This window comes from Triturus cristatus, chromosome 1_2, assembly GCF_964204655.1.
Source record: "Triturus cristatus chromosome 1_2, aTriCri1.1, whole genome shotgun sequence".
In the NCBI taxonomy this organism is placed as follows: domain Eukaryota; kingdom Metazoa; phylum Chordata; class Amphibia; order Caudata; family Salamandridae; genus Triturus; species Triturus cristatus.
The window spans coordinates 633,113,696-633,129,470 of NC_140580.1; the positions used below are offsets into that span (position 1 = coordinate 633,113,696).

At 45.1% G+C, this 15,775-nt stretch overlaps 1 protein-coding gene across 4 annotated transcripts in view; it reads right to left on the reverse strand.

The window, feature by feature from the left end:
- Positions 1-15,775, reverse strand: part of WAPL (WAPL cohesin release factor) — a 1,161,107-nt gene that overhangs the window by 869,022 nt on the left and 276,310 nt on the right. For all 4 annotated transcript variants that reach the window (XM_085607305.1, XM_085607324.1, XM_085607315.1 and 1 more), the window contains one exon: positions 6,165-6,317. In XM_085607305.1, coding sequence (XP_085463431.1) covers positions 6,165-6,317 — 153 coding nt within the window. The remainder of the gene's footprint in view (positions 1-6,164; positions 6,318-15,775) is intronic.

Below are 15,775 nucleotides of genomic sequence, written 5' to 3' on the forward strand. Positions count from 1 at the left end.
TTGGCCCGGAAGCCTGACTGGGAAGGGTCGAGGGAACCGGTCGTCTCGAGGAAGGCTGCCAGTTGCTTGTTGATGGTCTTCTCGGTGACTTTGACTGGAAACGGGAGGAGCGAGATGGGGCAGTAGTTCTTGAGTTCGGTGGGGTCCGCCGTTGGTTTCTTTAGTAGAGCATTGAGTTTGGCGTGCTTCCAGCTCTCAGGGAAGGTGGCGGTGTCGAGGGAGGTGTTGATGATGTCCCGCAGGTGGGGTGCGATGACAGCGTCGGCCTTGTTGAAGATGTGGTGAGGGCAGGGGTCGGTTGGGGATCCGGAGTGAATGGAGTTCATCGTGCTGATTGTGTCTTCGAGGTTGATCGGTGTCCAGGCGTTGAGGGTGGTGGTGGGGGGCGTTGGTTTGGTCGTGGGGAGCGTTGGTTGTGTTCTGAAGCTGTTGTGTATGTCAGCGATCTTGTTGTGGAAGTAGGAGGCGAGGGAGTTGCAGAGGTCTTGCGATGGGGTGATGTCGTTGGTTCCGGCGTTGGGGTTGGAGAGCTCTTTGACGATGTTGAAGAGTTCCTTGCTGTTGTGTGCGTTGTTGTCCAGCCGGTCCTTGAATGCTGTTTTCTTGGTGGCGTGGATCAGTTGATGGTGCATTCGGGTGGCGAGCTTGAGGGTAGTCATGTTGTCCGGCGTTGGGTCTCTTCTCCAGGCTTTCTCGAGGGCTCGGCAGTTCTTCTTGGAGCTCTTGAGTTAGTCGGTGAACCACGGGGCCTTCTTGCTTCCGGGTCTGCTGGGCGGGGTCCTCAGAGGGGCGAGCTCGTCCGCGCAGGTGGAGATCCATTTCGTGAGGTTGTCGGCGGCTTGGCTGGGGTTCGGTGAGCTGGCGGGAGGGTGCTGGCTCAGGGATGCGGCGAGTTGTTCGGCTGTGATCTTGTTCCAGCTTCTTCGTGCAGCCTGTTGCTGGTGGTGGTGGACCGTGGTTCTTTTGAAGGTGAAGTGGATGCAGCTGTGGTCCGTCCAGTGGAGTCCAGTGGCGTGGCTGAAGGAGATGTCTTTGCTGGACGAGAAGACGGCGTCGAGTGTGTGTCCGGCGAGGTGGGTGGGGGTGGTCACCAGCTGCTTGAGTCCGAGGGTGGCGAGGTTGTCAAGCAGGGTGGTGGTGGTGTTGCGGTCGTTGTTGTTCTCCAGGTGGAAGTTGATGTCCCCGAGGAGGATGTAGTCAGCAGAGGGGAGGGCGTGCGGGCTGATGAAGTCGGCGATGTCTTCGCTGAATTGAGTGCGTGGTCCCGGGGGTCGGTAGATCAGGGTGCCTCTGAGGGTGGTCTTGGGGTCGGTGTGGATCTGGAAGTGCAGGTGTTCGGTGGTTGTCAGGGTGTTGTCGGCGTTGGTCGAGATACGGATGGTGTTCCTGTGGATGATGGCGATGCCTCCTCCAGTCTGCTTGTCGCGGTCTCTCCGGATGATCTTGTAGCCCTCTGGGATGGCGATGGCGGGCGCTGAGGAGTCGTTCATCCAGGTTTCCGTGAGGAAGGCAACGTCAGGAGCTGTGGTGTCGAGGAGGTTCCAGAGTTGAACGGCGTGTCTGTGGACGGAGCGGGTGTTGAGCAGGATGCACTTGGTGGTTGCTGCTGGTGTTCGGCTTGGCGGGTGCTGGTGTGGGGCGGGTCCGGATGCAGGTGAACTTGCAGGTGCGGCAGCTGAAGGGTCCGTGGGTGCGTCTCGGAGTGGCTCGGTAGCAGCCGGGGGTTCGGCCGGTGTTGAGTGCGTTGAGGGTGGCGGCATCGTAAGTCCGGTGGGGGGGTTGGCCTCTGCGGGGGCCAGGGGTTCTGGCGCTGGGTGCGGTCCAGGCGCGGACGGGCCTGGCCTACCTTTGGCGCACCTTCGGCGCTCATTCGGTGCTCCCGCTGCGCGCGTCCGCTGCGCGGTCGCTGAGGGGTCGACATAAGAGGGGAGTCGGGAGGGCGGGTCAGCTGGGAGGCGGGGTCGCGTCCACCAATGGACTGGCGAGGGGGCAGGGCCGCGGTCAGGAAGCGGCGGGAAACTGGATCGGGTTGGGCGGGCGGCACTGGGGCGCCGCTCTCGGCGTCGAAGGAGACTGGAGCAGCAAGGGTCTCAGGAGCAGGATCGAGGAGCAGCGACAACCAGGCCGGAGGCGCAGTGGTCCTAGGTTCAGTGCAGAGAAGAAGTGGGCTAGAGTGAGCATCTTGAATTTGTTCTTTCACACGAAGTCACTGACAGAGCAAAGATCTAAAATATGAAGGTCTGTCTTTCTCTGGCATAAGGAAGTAGCCAGAGTCACATCCAGTTCCTACTAGAGATGCCGGGACACCCTCTTTAACCTCTTTGGCAAAAAGGTTAAACACTTACTGCTGCATGACAGACCAATGTCCTTCCTTCAGCCGCCCTGGTGGCGATGCAAAGTGAGGCAGAGTAGAAAGACTAGGAGGGCATAGCCTCAACGGTCAATTAGGAGGACCCACTTGTCTGAAATTCTGGCCTGCCACTCTTAAAGCAAATAATGGGTCTTGCCTCAGACAGGGTGGGTGTGTGCTGCTATGGACACACAAACAGTTTAACTGCGTCAGATGCTGGTGAGGCAGGGGACTAAGGTGCACCAAAGAGCTACACCAATGTTAATTGCTCAACCTAAACAGTCAGTTGTGTACAAGCTAGAGCATATGAAACTTTGCAGCATTGAGACAGTCTTGAATAGCCTTTGCAAAGGCCATGAGAAGGTAGTGCAGAACAGTTGGAAAACTTATGTCTCTGTATCAAAAAGGGCATGAAAGTAGAGACCTGGAAGGCAGCTGGCAGTCATTGACCTCAGGGCAAGGCTAGTAGAGGGAGAAGAAAATCAGTTTTGCAAATGTGTGCATTCATTTACATTCACAATAAGGCTAATTGGAAGGAAACGCTTTGGGGTTCACTTTGCTTGTGGACACCTGAGCCACCAAGCTCTCGAAGGTCTGATGTGGAGTAAGAAAGGCTGGGTTGCCAAGAGCCGAGTGATGATGGACCGGCCAATTAACAGGCAGACCCAAGCATGATTTAATCACTTGCCCAAAAGGGTATCTCTGTAAGGGCTTCATTAAATGATAAAAGGGGGTCTGTATGGGCCTGACCTGATTGAAGTACCCCAGCTAACGCATTGTTTTCACCTCCATGGTGATGAGCTGTGGGTCTAGAATTTCTGCCGACCTTTCCATAACATGCAAAAGAGTCACCCTCTTCCTTGGCAAGACGGGGGAGCCAAAGCTTTCCGTTCCACTCAGGCTTATCATGGATCTAAATGAATACACACATTTGGAAAACATCCAGGCCACTGGCATATTGAAGTTCCTCGTACCAGCTTTCCTAATCATATTTGGGAACATGGTTGTACCCTTCATCGTAATTATCACAGTCCAAGTTAGTGCCAAAAGACTGTTTAAAGTTTGGGCTCTGCCACATGGTAAGGGCAAAGTATCAGGTTCTGAAGGCTTGCCTAGCATTGGTTGCATTCCAGCTAGAGTCGAATGAGATCCCATTCAAGGTCCCAGAGGATTCTGCTCAGAATCTGATAACACAATGACTGTACATTATCTTCAGCTGCCGACATTGGCTTCAATGCAAAAGGATATGGGAATGGGGCAGGGAGCGAAGGCATCATCCGAGTCAGCACTGAAGCAGATATAGGTTCAAGGGGCACAGACCGGACCAGCTGGCAGAAGTCCGATTAGATAACTGTGCGGATCTTTGGGGCCTGGAGGTGCCAGAGGGAGCTAGTATAATCAAAAATGCAAAACAGGGACTCCCTGAATGCCTCTGCTTGAGGATAGTCACCTACTGGCCCAGAAATTCAGGGTGTGCCTGGACCAGACTCTGAATAGGCTCCGATGTCAATATAAGGAGGCACACTGACGCCCTTGCACACTCTCGAGACCCAAAAATGGCAGGAACGGGCCTATTCCTGCCAGGACTTCTTATGTGGGTTTTTTTTAGACATACCAAAAGACTTCGACCGCAATAATCTGCTGCGAGAACGAGAGCACAAACAGGATCATCCTTTATATTTTGACCAATCAGGTCACAGAATCTTTTTGTGTTGAGCACCAAAGTTTGGCCCCTTTGTACCGTATGGCATTTGGGTTTACCTCGTCGCAGGTCATGGAGTCGTTCTCCAACCACAGATAGCATAAGCATACTTTGTGAGGGTCCATCACAGAAATCTGTTTGCTACAGTACCTACATAGTTTGAACCAAGTCGTCTTCTGGGGGCCATCGTCCCCAATACACCAAAAACACTTGAAGGTTTTAGTGGTTTGAAAGACCAAGGAGAGTTCTGGACCTGAAGGCACAGAAAGGAACTGATGTCAGCGAGTATGAGTGGCGTTTATATGTGGATCCACTTGTCACTTCCGGAGCAGAATAACAGTGGCTAACAGCAGTACAATGCCACCAACCAGGAGGAGTACTGCTTTAAATTTTTCTGACCTAGTCCAATGCCTGGGGAATGTTAAAAATATGAGGAATCTGCGATTAGTATCCATAAGAAAGTCTCGTTAACTGGTGTACTCAAAGAATTCTCCAAGACTCTGGACAAAAGTCAATCCTAGAAGAATACGCGCCCTCATCTTCAATTGCAACATGATTGAGTTTCTACATTTTTGTGACAATTCTGCTGCACAACAGTTCAAAATTGATTCAACTGGTTAGACTACATTAATAACAGGCTTTCCCACCATCAATTAAAGATTTGAAGGACTAGGTTCCAGATTTGAAAATCTTCAGAAACACGCAAAGTGTCCAGATAGGACATCCATCAACTCATGCTTATGTTTGGGCCTTGTGGGATTGTGTGTGTTGGAGGAGGGCGGAAGGAGAGGGAGCTACTTGACCAAAGCCTTTAAGGAGGTATTTAAAACCCTGATACTTTCCAAATTACTCTAAAAGAAAGTCACCCCCAAGTAATTGCATAGTAATTAAATCACCTTGCTTCTCTCAAAGATGCCCTGTCCATGACAGATCATTTTAAGTGTTGAATATTTAAAACTTATTCCTCCTATACTGTGCTCCTTCAGGTGGATGTCCACTGAATCTTTAGTAGGCAAACTCTTACACACTAATCACTCCCTGTATCTAAGGATCTGAAGATTTCTGAAGGTTCTCTCTAAATGCCCTTTTCTAACAAACATACTTGAACTAGACATTTTCAATAAAAATCAAGCCTTCAAGAAGTCATGCTCACAAACTTTTAAGTCCATTTCTCCTTTTCAGCTGTCCAAATAATTAGCTCCTTACCTACATTCAAAACTGAGCATAAGCAATTACTGCTACATCTTCACAACTTTCTTTTCTTCCTCCAATTACCTGCTCTATCTTGAAATCCAAAGCTGGATATTTCTGCGATAACTCTTGGAAAGTTCATGTATTTGCACTTCCATCTGTTTCATTTTACCATACATATTTTTTTTTATATATGCCAGCTTTCTGACAATTACAATTTGAGATATTTTTCAAGCTTTAATTATTAATCCCTAAATTTGTGTGCCGAAATGGCCTTTCACTTTTCATGCTATTGCTTTTTCAAGTCAAGGAAAGCTTTATTCGGCTGCTTTTTAAAACAGTCATAAAAGCACTAACCAATATACAAAATTACATTTCAAATTATTTACAACAAAATATAAAATACAATTCATTTACAGTTAAGAACATGGTGCAACCGTTACAGCTCAAAAGTAATCCTTTTACTAATATGAAGCACTGCTTTTAAAAACTGAGCTAATCTCCAAGCTATGTGCTCATTATCCAATAGTTGGAGTAAGAACATGGCTTGACGGCACTGCCTAAGCCCTAGATTTTTTTTAAATTGAACAATCCAAACTTTCCTTGGCTCTAAATAACATTTGCAGAACAGGACTAGATGCACAGTAGACTGGTCGGAGATGTTATCACATTGACACAATATTAAGTTGCACGACCAGTCGTTCAATTTTGGGAAAGACACAAGTCTATAAATGTTACCCAATCTAAGCCTGGTTAGAAGAAATCTATCAAAGGTACCCGGTACGAATGATAGGTAAGGCTATTGCTTTTGTTTTTGCTTTGTATTATGCAACGCGCTATGTTGCTCCTGGGCCAAGCCAACATTTACACAATCAAAACAAAAGATACAGACAAAAGAAAAAATTGTGTCTATTGGCTTACTTCTTTGTGCTCCTTCCGACACTTTAAAGCCGTGACTATGTCTTGATAGGGCTGTGTAGGTATAGTCACAGTTTTTATTACTTTGGGTGGGGGCGCAGGAGCCTTGAATACTCCATCATCTTTGGGACTCACTTCATTTGAAGATGGCCTTATCTGTTAAACACAAAATAAGGTAAGCGGTTTCAGAACAAAAAGTACAAGAGGAGTCATGGGTTTATCATCTTTCTGAAATCCATTCAGCGTGCCAGACTAATTGCACATGTACGGAGTTACAATATACTCATGGGTCAAACAACTTGTATTATACATGGTGTATAATGCAACACAAACATTCACATTTTGTATTTTAATAAGAAACTAGCAACGTCTTTGCAATTTGAAACCGTTCTAGAGTCACATGTAGAGCATTATTTTACCAGTGCTTGGATCTGGAACTATATGCTTTCCCTCTAGTCATCAATCACAGTTAGAAAAATTCACTTGAATGTTGTCCGTAAGCCCACCATGACCCCCTAATAAGTATAATTTTTGCTTTGGTACATCTATACATTCACAGGGGAAAAAAATTAGGTTGAAGGGACGTTATGGTTGGGTGACGGTCAGTTAAAACAACGTTTCAAACTAATATAACTACTGAAATACAGCAGTTCTAGTTCTCTTAAGTAACTAGAATGTGTGCCCTAAAGTGATTAAAACTTGTGCCCCCGCCATGCACAGTGTAGTCAAACATGATGATTTTTCAGATGTTGCAGTGATTTTATCGAAGTTGTCACAGAACAAGTCATGAGTGATGTTCTGTGTGAGGTAATTAGTAGTGCATATTGAAGGCCATCCTGGACGCCAGCCAAAGCCAGTTCTGTTCCTTTATTTTCACCCAAGTGGGAGCAAAGCTGTGCTTCGTGACAAGTAGAATGCAGACAGGGAATACAAAAATAAACAAGTCAGTGTGTTATGTGCCTGAGTTTCGCCAGCGTAGCAAAGCTGCACATTCTTAGGGTCCTCTTTCTGCACAATACCATTTAACTGTAACATTTTGCACATATTTGTGTGTGTGACAATGATGGATTAGTTTCTCTGACACTGCTTTTCTTACACATTTCGCTTTGTGCATTATTATGATGCCTCAAACACAGAGTACAAGGCCTTCCACGCTGTATAACGTCATCCTATCTTCATCCACGGGGCAACATGCATATCTGGAATCCCATAATGGTGCTCATCTGTATATACACGTCAAGGATGCCTTTTTAGGATGAATAAGCATTTCTGGGGGGTTAGAGGGAGGAGACACTTCTGCTGACAACACAAGGTCACTGCATGTTGAGGCTTTGCCAAGCAGATGCCCAACATCTCCATGTGGGGGGTCCAGGTTGTGACCAAGACGGGGTCCTAAATTCCTTACCGCCAGATAATGGAGTTGGATCAGCCCTCGGGGGGATTCTTGGTTATACGCTCACATACAATCTAGATGCACAGAGTACGGATTGGATAGTAGGAGTACACCTGATTATCATATTGTATAATATATATATATATATATATATATATATATTACCTACTGGCGATAGCCAGTAGGTAGTTATAGTTAGGACCACGTTTCCATAGGAAAACCTCAACATTCTATTTTGAATAACTTTGGCGCCGGTCGACGAATCCTCGCGAATTTCTCAAAATAGGTGGGGCGCTACGCTCCGCTCCTACCCTGAAAGTCTCGGGGGGATTCGTCAGGCGGGGGCTGAGATAAAAGGGGGGTCCCAAAACGCGTTTTTCCCATGCATTTTTCCATAGGACCTTTAGAACGAGCTACAGCCCGAATGGCTGAACAGAATTACTCAAAATTTGGCAGAGGGGTAGTCCCTAGGTCAAGGAAGTGCCTTTTGTAGGTTTGGTGTAAATCTGTTCAGTAGATTCTGAGAAAATAGCCTTTAAATCAATATATATATCTGAGCCAGCTTACGGTACGCTTACCGTACGCTTACGGTAAGCGTACGGTGGCGTGCGCGAGCGCGATTCTGATTGGCTCTTAGATCTTAGTAAACATTCGAATCGGCCGAAACCAGGAAGCGGCGGCCGCCATTTTGTCTCTCGCACTGAGAGAGATTTTTAAAATCGGAAGCCCAAAAACATGTAAAGGGGCTGTTTTGACAACTCCCTCCCACATAGTCATGTTGAGGGAGTCCCCAAACATCCCCCAAGTGCAAAAACGGTTTTATTTTTTTTTCGGCAATTTCGCGGGGTACGCTTACCGTACGCTTACGGTAAGCGTACGGTAAAAAAATAAAAATAAAAAAAAAAACTATCCACACTTACCCCACCCCCTGTGCTTTTGGTGGCCGAAGGCCACCAAATGTGCTGGGCTTATTACAATGGAAAAAAACACTATCCACACTTACCCCACCCCCTGTGCTTTTGGTGGCCGTAGGCCACCAAATGTACAGGGCTTATTATAAGGGAAAAAAACTTAGCATTTAAAAAACCGTACTAATTCACTGAAAAAACCATAGGTTTCACACACGTTATAGTTAGGAATTAGCATTTAAAAAACCTTGCAAATTCACTGAAAAAACCATAGGTTTCACACATGTTATAGTTAGTGGAAATTTTACTGATAAAAAACCAATGAAATTGCCCCGTTATAGTTAGCGCAGGCAACTATAACTCACGCGACCGCAATCCTCTGCTGATGACATATGTGTCTTTATGAAAAAAAAATATTTGTAATATATGTATAGCTAAAAATGTATGGAAGAAGACATGGGCAAATAAGTGTCTAAATACAGTATTAGCATCAGCAGAGGATTGCGGTCGCGTGAGTTATAGTTGCCTGCGCTAACTATAACGGGGCAATTTCATTGGTTTTTTATCAGTAAAATTTCCACTAACTATAACATGTGTGAAACCTATGGTTTTTTCAGTGAATATATATATATATATATATATATATATATATATATATATATATATATATATATATATATATACATACATACATACATACATACATACACACAGTTTTAGCACTAAGGTGGAACTGTACCTGCTATTTATTCTTTTGGTGCTCTTAACTCTAATATGCGTCTGTCTACCGATTATTGCAGCACATGTATCCTACACAAGAATAACGTTGGTTTAATAAACATATTGAAGAACGTACCATTGTGTATTCTCTGTATATTTTCCTGAGAACAAGAGTGCACAAGTGACTGAGCAAAAGGTTTTCTAGATCTTTTACCACGATCCCAGAGGGGTCAGGGTTGTGATGTTCAGTGGTTGCCAAAAACCATTTGCTCCCTGTTTAGGTCAGGGGAGCGTATGGTGGCACTGTGAGCTAGCTGGGCTTTAGGCCATCATTTACTACAGGGTGCATGGAATCAGTCTTGTGCACCACACCTGAAGTTTGTGGTCCACAAACATGCAGATCCTATGGATTAGTGGGAACTACACAACATGGCGCCGCCAATGTTGGTTGGGTACTTCTTTTACGGTTCGCCTAAGTAGTTAAATCGTGCCTTTTCAGAGATTCTTACTCACCTCCAAACCAGAGAAGCCCGTGGTGGTAAGGCAATACGCCTTAGCTAAGTAAGTAAATCCTATATATAGGCTGTAGATTGAAGAAGCTTGAAAGATAACTTTTCCCACATAGTGTTAACCCTCTCGATAATTAGATCATGTCTGGGGACGAAGCAGACCACGCACTAAACATTGTGGGGAACTGCAGGCATGCGGTTACCCTAAAACTAACATGGGTGGAGAGGTTAAGCCTTTGACAGAGGTATCCTATTCCTGGGTAAAATTCCCAGCTGCAATTTCTGAAACACAATTATTTCATACCTACATTGAGGATGAAGCACCAAAGGAAAACTCTAAATGAAGACAGATTCCTCTAGCTTATGAAGAACATATTAATTGGTTTAAAGGTGCCCTCCCACACAAAACAATGCGCGAGACGCGGTCCACTCAGTAAAGGAGTGACATGACCGGTCTTAGCTGCATACACACCGCATCCGGACACCGCTAATTTAACTGCAACAGAAATGCATACACTGTACTGGGATTTAATAAATAATATACAGAAATCTCACACTGTTCATAAAGTGAATACTAATAGTTAACCCTGTGGGGACTCCTCATGCGGCACATTCACAATTGGCTATCAGCCCACAAACACGGAATGCCGTTATGGAAAAGATGACCACCTCTTGGGAGCAAATTCTGCTCTGTATAGCACAAAAAAACAAGCCAGCTTAAAGCAGTGTTTCCCCATACAGGCCCGCAGGAAAAACACAGAATACTGAATATTTGCTAGCTGTTGGGGAGGCTCACTGGTGGAAGACTGCGCTACTTGGGGTACAGACTTCGCTGCTGTCTATACCAGGACACATAGTACCCCTTCTCTGGCTGTTTTACCAGAGGTATTGAAGCAGCTTCAAAATGAGTACGTGCAGCACCTGCCCTGGACTTAGGGATGAAACTGAATTTTGCCACAGTATCCGACATTGTTAGGCAACATAAAAGGGGAGGCAGCTGCATTGGCAACACAACACCCAAGGGATTGCAATCCCGCACAGCAGGAATTACCCAAAATTATCAGGGAAACCTATGCTACACTAGGTAGAGATAATTTGGGAGCCAAGCCTGTGAAACCACAACTTAAGAGTAATTCTGAAAAGGATAACTAAGCAAGCACAGATTGATGAAGAAGAAATGGGACAATAATAAAAAAACTAAAGACAAGACACGATCACAGGGTGGTTCTCCTTGGCACAAAGCCACTGAAAAAAAAGATATAATCTCAGAAACTGTGATAAAATTTGGAAGCCTAACAGATATTAGGATTCTGATGCACGTTCCCCTCGTTCCTTTCAGGAGGCAGTCAATACACGTTTGGAGAGAGGTGGAAAGTCACAGAGCAGATCGGAAGAGCACATGAAACCGAAGAAGCAATCACAAGGCTTGTCTGACTACTAAATTAATAAATAAATAAAAAACTCCTCAACCTCAATTCAAAAAGAAAAAGGCAGCCGGAATTAATATCAGGCATGCCCAGAATACCGAGGACTGCTTCTGAACAGGGAATGGGCAGTAACAATGCTGGACAGAGCAGCAAAGGTCACAGTATCGCTGAACCTGATGGATTATCTGGCAAAAGTAGCGCTGAGAGAACATATCACGGTGGAAACACCGAATATTAGGGTAAGTGTTCCTCATTGTTTAAGGAAAATTACACTCCAGTTGGAGGGGGACATACCCAGGAATATCAAGGCTCTCTTTTGGGAGAACCGGACATATGGTTAAGATATTCTTTTGGTTGAAAGATTGATCACCTGAGTTTGTAATGGAGTGCCCAAACGGGGAAATTGTAATTTTACCATCCTTTTTCAACCTTGTGCTAGAATCCGTGAAACATTCTCAACCGGAGTGGGCGTTAGCGCTGGCTCTAGCATTGTACAGCATTCATGTTAAAATCTGTATTTGTAAAGTACGAACTACTCACCCTTACGGGTCTCAAGGCGCTGGGGGCCATCGTGGAATTAAGTGAGCTATTGCCCAAAGTCACATGGTGCTGAGCTGAGCTGCCGCTAGAGCCCTGGATCAAACCGTGAACCCTGTGCTCTGAAGTCAGCTGCCCTGGCCGCTGCACCGCACCTCTCCACTGTTACCTCATCACGAGATCCCATTGAGGACAACTCCACAACCCAAAATATAATATCCAATTAAACATGAAGCGAAATAATAATCCCGTATCCAGTAATGAAACCGGACAATTCATTCCATCATTCAGTGCTGCACCAATGAATAACATTCTGCGAAAAATATACAGAACACTAGCTATCTCAAATAGATTTTTCTGCCAAAATATAGTGCCTGGAAGTAGATATTCGACAAGCATTCTCAGCGCTAGGCTCACAGAGGCAATATTGTCGATTGCCTCAGGGGTATGAGAATAACCCTGGGCTAACTTCAGCCAGAGTAACTGAGTTACTTTAAAATTATGATGAAGAGGCATAGTCCTGTGTTTATTCTATCTAACGGATAATGAATAAATGGAACACTTGGACGGAGTAGACCGCATAGTTGTGGGGTTTTGCTGACATGGGCTACAAAAGTAAATTCAAAAAAATCTAAAATAGTCCCTCTCAATGTCCTATTTTTAGGATACAATTTGTCAAGTAAAGGCAAAAGCCTAGCTACCCTTTTTTTTTGTTTTTAGAAAAATGTGCATTGCTTGAACCTCCTACAACTCTGAAAATACTACAACCGATTTTAGGATTTTTAAATTTTGGCAGTACATTGATTTTGGATTGCACAGACCGTACAAAACCAATTTACGACTTGGTCAGACCAGATTTTTTCAGCAGACATTGGACACAGTAACACACTAACATTTTGCATTCCATACAAGCTGATATGATAGCTTCGAAACACCTAAAATCTGGCGATGCGCATAGTCGCTGGACCATCTGGGTACACCTATACCATGTTCAACAAAGGTGATAACAGTTCCAATCGAATACAAATTACATTTGTAGACAAACGCTGAAATGCGTTTTGCACCTACTAAGAAAATGCCTACAGCGGTACAGACTGCTGTGGTGAGAGAGCACTAGATCAGGGTAAACGAATAAATGGCATAACCACAGAACTGACCTCGAAGGCTGTCACCAAAGCAAGCGTTTCAAATGCCAAAGCTTTTCATCCATGCTGAATACAGTGAACCAATTCTTGAACTGCAACAGATGTAGACTACAGACCAGACTACATTACAAACAAGCATTTTTTCCAGTATGAACAAGAATATCCTCTGCTGAATGAATTAATGCCTCCAAATCAATATGAATACATTCTATATTTGGAAGGGTCTCCCCAGCCTGCCTTAGGGACAATGCACCAATATTCTGCCGCATACGCTACAGTAAAAGGGCGCATGCACGATGTAAAGTTTCATCCTGAAAAAAACACATGCAGTCCCTTGGTGACTGCACAGCGCAGCTGGCAGAACTCAAGGCCCTGATACTGGCACACGAGAATACGGATTGAATATTTGTAAAAAAGCTGGTACACTGGATATAGTTAACAGAAGTAGATGTATTGAAGGTTGAGTAAGTATCTACAAGGATAACTCCCTACCCACACAGCGCCAGCAGTAACTGACCAGTGGGAATTCCAAGGACACTTGAACAGGATGAAAGCTCTAGAACGAAGAACCCTTTTGCACAGAACACGACACGCAGGTCATTACACACCTTCTCCCTTTGCACTAGAAGAGTAAAGAAAGATCAGAAAGAAAAGAGTTAGGAAAGGAAGAAAGAGGCAAAATAACGTTAACGAAGAACAAAATCATCCAGTTTCACCGCAATCTTTCCAGCGCGAGAACTGCTTCACAAAGCGGGCAATTCTTTGGAAGGATCAATCAACCCAGGGTGGATTTTGTTGCACATTGGAGCGATTCTGTTCAAGTTCCAGATGCGACCATCATCCAACTTAACATTTTGAAAGAGTTTCTTCACTACTTAAGGAGAGGAGAATTTAGAGACTCCAGTGCACCTCTGGGGACGACGTACTCGCACCCTGTCTCCTACTCTCACACGAGTGTGAGTGACCGCGTGTCTGGCGTCAAAATACTCTTTCCTTTTTGCAATCTTCAAATCCTGCCCTGCTTGCCAGGGCGTTACACCAGGACCTGCACCAGAGGAAACTATACTAGGACCTGTGGTAGAACAAGCATCCATACCAACACACACACTTTTGTCTCTAAACCATGCTTGGAACATTTGAGTATTGGGCTTCCGCCCACGAAAGAGCTCAAAGGGAGCTTTACTCGTGGTAGAATGAGGTTTGAGACAGTAGATGGTTACCCGGTCCACAACCTCAGACTTCCAGTCTTTGTTTCGAGCTTTGGCCAGTTGAATGGATTCTTTTAACACACGGTTAAACCTCTCCACCATGCCACTGGTTTCAGGATGGTAGCGGGCGCACCGCTTATGTTTGATCCCCTTTTTTGACAATAACTCCATCTCTCTCGAGACCAGTTGAACCCTGTTTTTGGTAAGACAGTCCAGGAATCCCTCTCGGGAGAAGACTTCATCAAGGAACTTGGTGACGTCCTTAGTTTCAATACTGTGAGTGATCTTAATCTCCGGCCACCTGGAGAACATGCCCATTAATACTAGGACATATGATTGACCGGAGCTACTAGTAATGGGACCCAAAAGATCCAATGCTACATCTTGCCAACAATGAACAGGGCCCTCACGCACAACCATAGGTTGGACTCTAGTATTATTGACCTTGTCAGAGGCATTACACTCAGAGCAATCTCTCACCATGCGCTCAACTAAGATCAATTCCTGGCCACCAAAGGGGCAAACAAATCTTTTCTATGGTCTTGGAAATGCCCTGGTGCCCCTGATGCGCTTGTTGCATGATTTTAAGCCTGATAGGGAGGGGTGGAACGAGCTTGGTACCTCTCCAAAGCAACCCAGAGGAGACGGACAGCTCATGACGCACATTCCAAAACTCGTGTCGCCTCACTCAAGCTTTTAATGCCCCTTCCCCAACCATCAGTCACTAACTTGCAGACCTCGAGGATAATGGGATCGCTTTCAGTGGCAGACTTCCACTCTCCTTCACTCAAGACTCCAGCGATGACCTCACACATTTTATAATCTAGCAACTGACCTGCGGGAATTATAAGGACACTTGAACAAGATGAAAGCTCTACAACAAAGAACCCCTTTGCACAGAACACGACATGCAGTTGATTACACGATTCCCCAAACTTTGTCATGATGTCCGCAATTTTCTATATAGATGACACCCCGGCACGCTGACATCAGTACTTTCCAAGCCAGAAGCAGGGAGCCATGAAGTGACTGACCATGGTGTGCCAAAAACTAGGGCCCGGAATGGGAACCAGCCCTGACACTAAATTAATCCGCAGTGCAGGGAAGTTGGGTGGGTCAGTAAGGAATCTGCAGCTAGATCATGTTTCTACCAGATAAGGCGTTACCGAAGGTAAGCAATTTGTGCAGGAAGCTGGCTCTGTATATACTATACCAATATAAGGTATAGTGTGCACAGAGTCCAGTGGATCTGAAAAGGTAGGCAAAGGTAAAGTATATAATACCTTACGCTCTATTTGTGATAGTGTGGGCGAGCAGTAAGGCTTTATCAGAGGGCAGTGTTAAGCATTTACTGTACACTCAGGCAAGAAATGATTTCACACAGAAAGACTGATCTCTGACCAATTGTCTTGTATACAAATATTTCTTTGTTGAATTCTATTTTTAGAACCAAGCAAGACTTGGTGCAGGTATGTAAAATATACTTTAAGAATACAGTCGAATGCATTTTTTTTTTTACGGATAGGTTAAATGTTCAGAAACAGTTGAAATTACTGTTTTAGTTACTTTATCAGAGTACTTTTCAGATCACTTTTCTTACTCAGTGTGGTATGCCTAGGTACCACACTGCGACATTTCCAATATAAAAGGTATGTCAGTCGGTTTTGGTTAAAACAGTTTCTTGGGTTTTCATACAATTTCCAACTCTACACTTCGAACGTTTGTCACAGAAAAGCAGTCAATGCAATCCTATGGAAGGAAATTAGG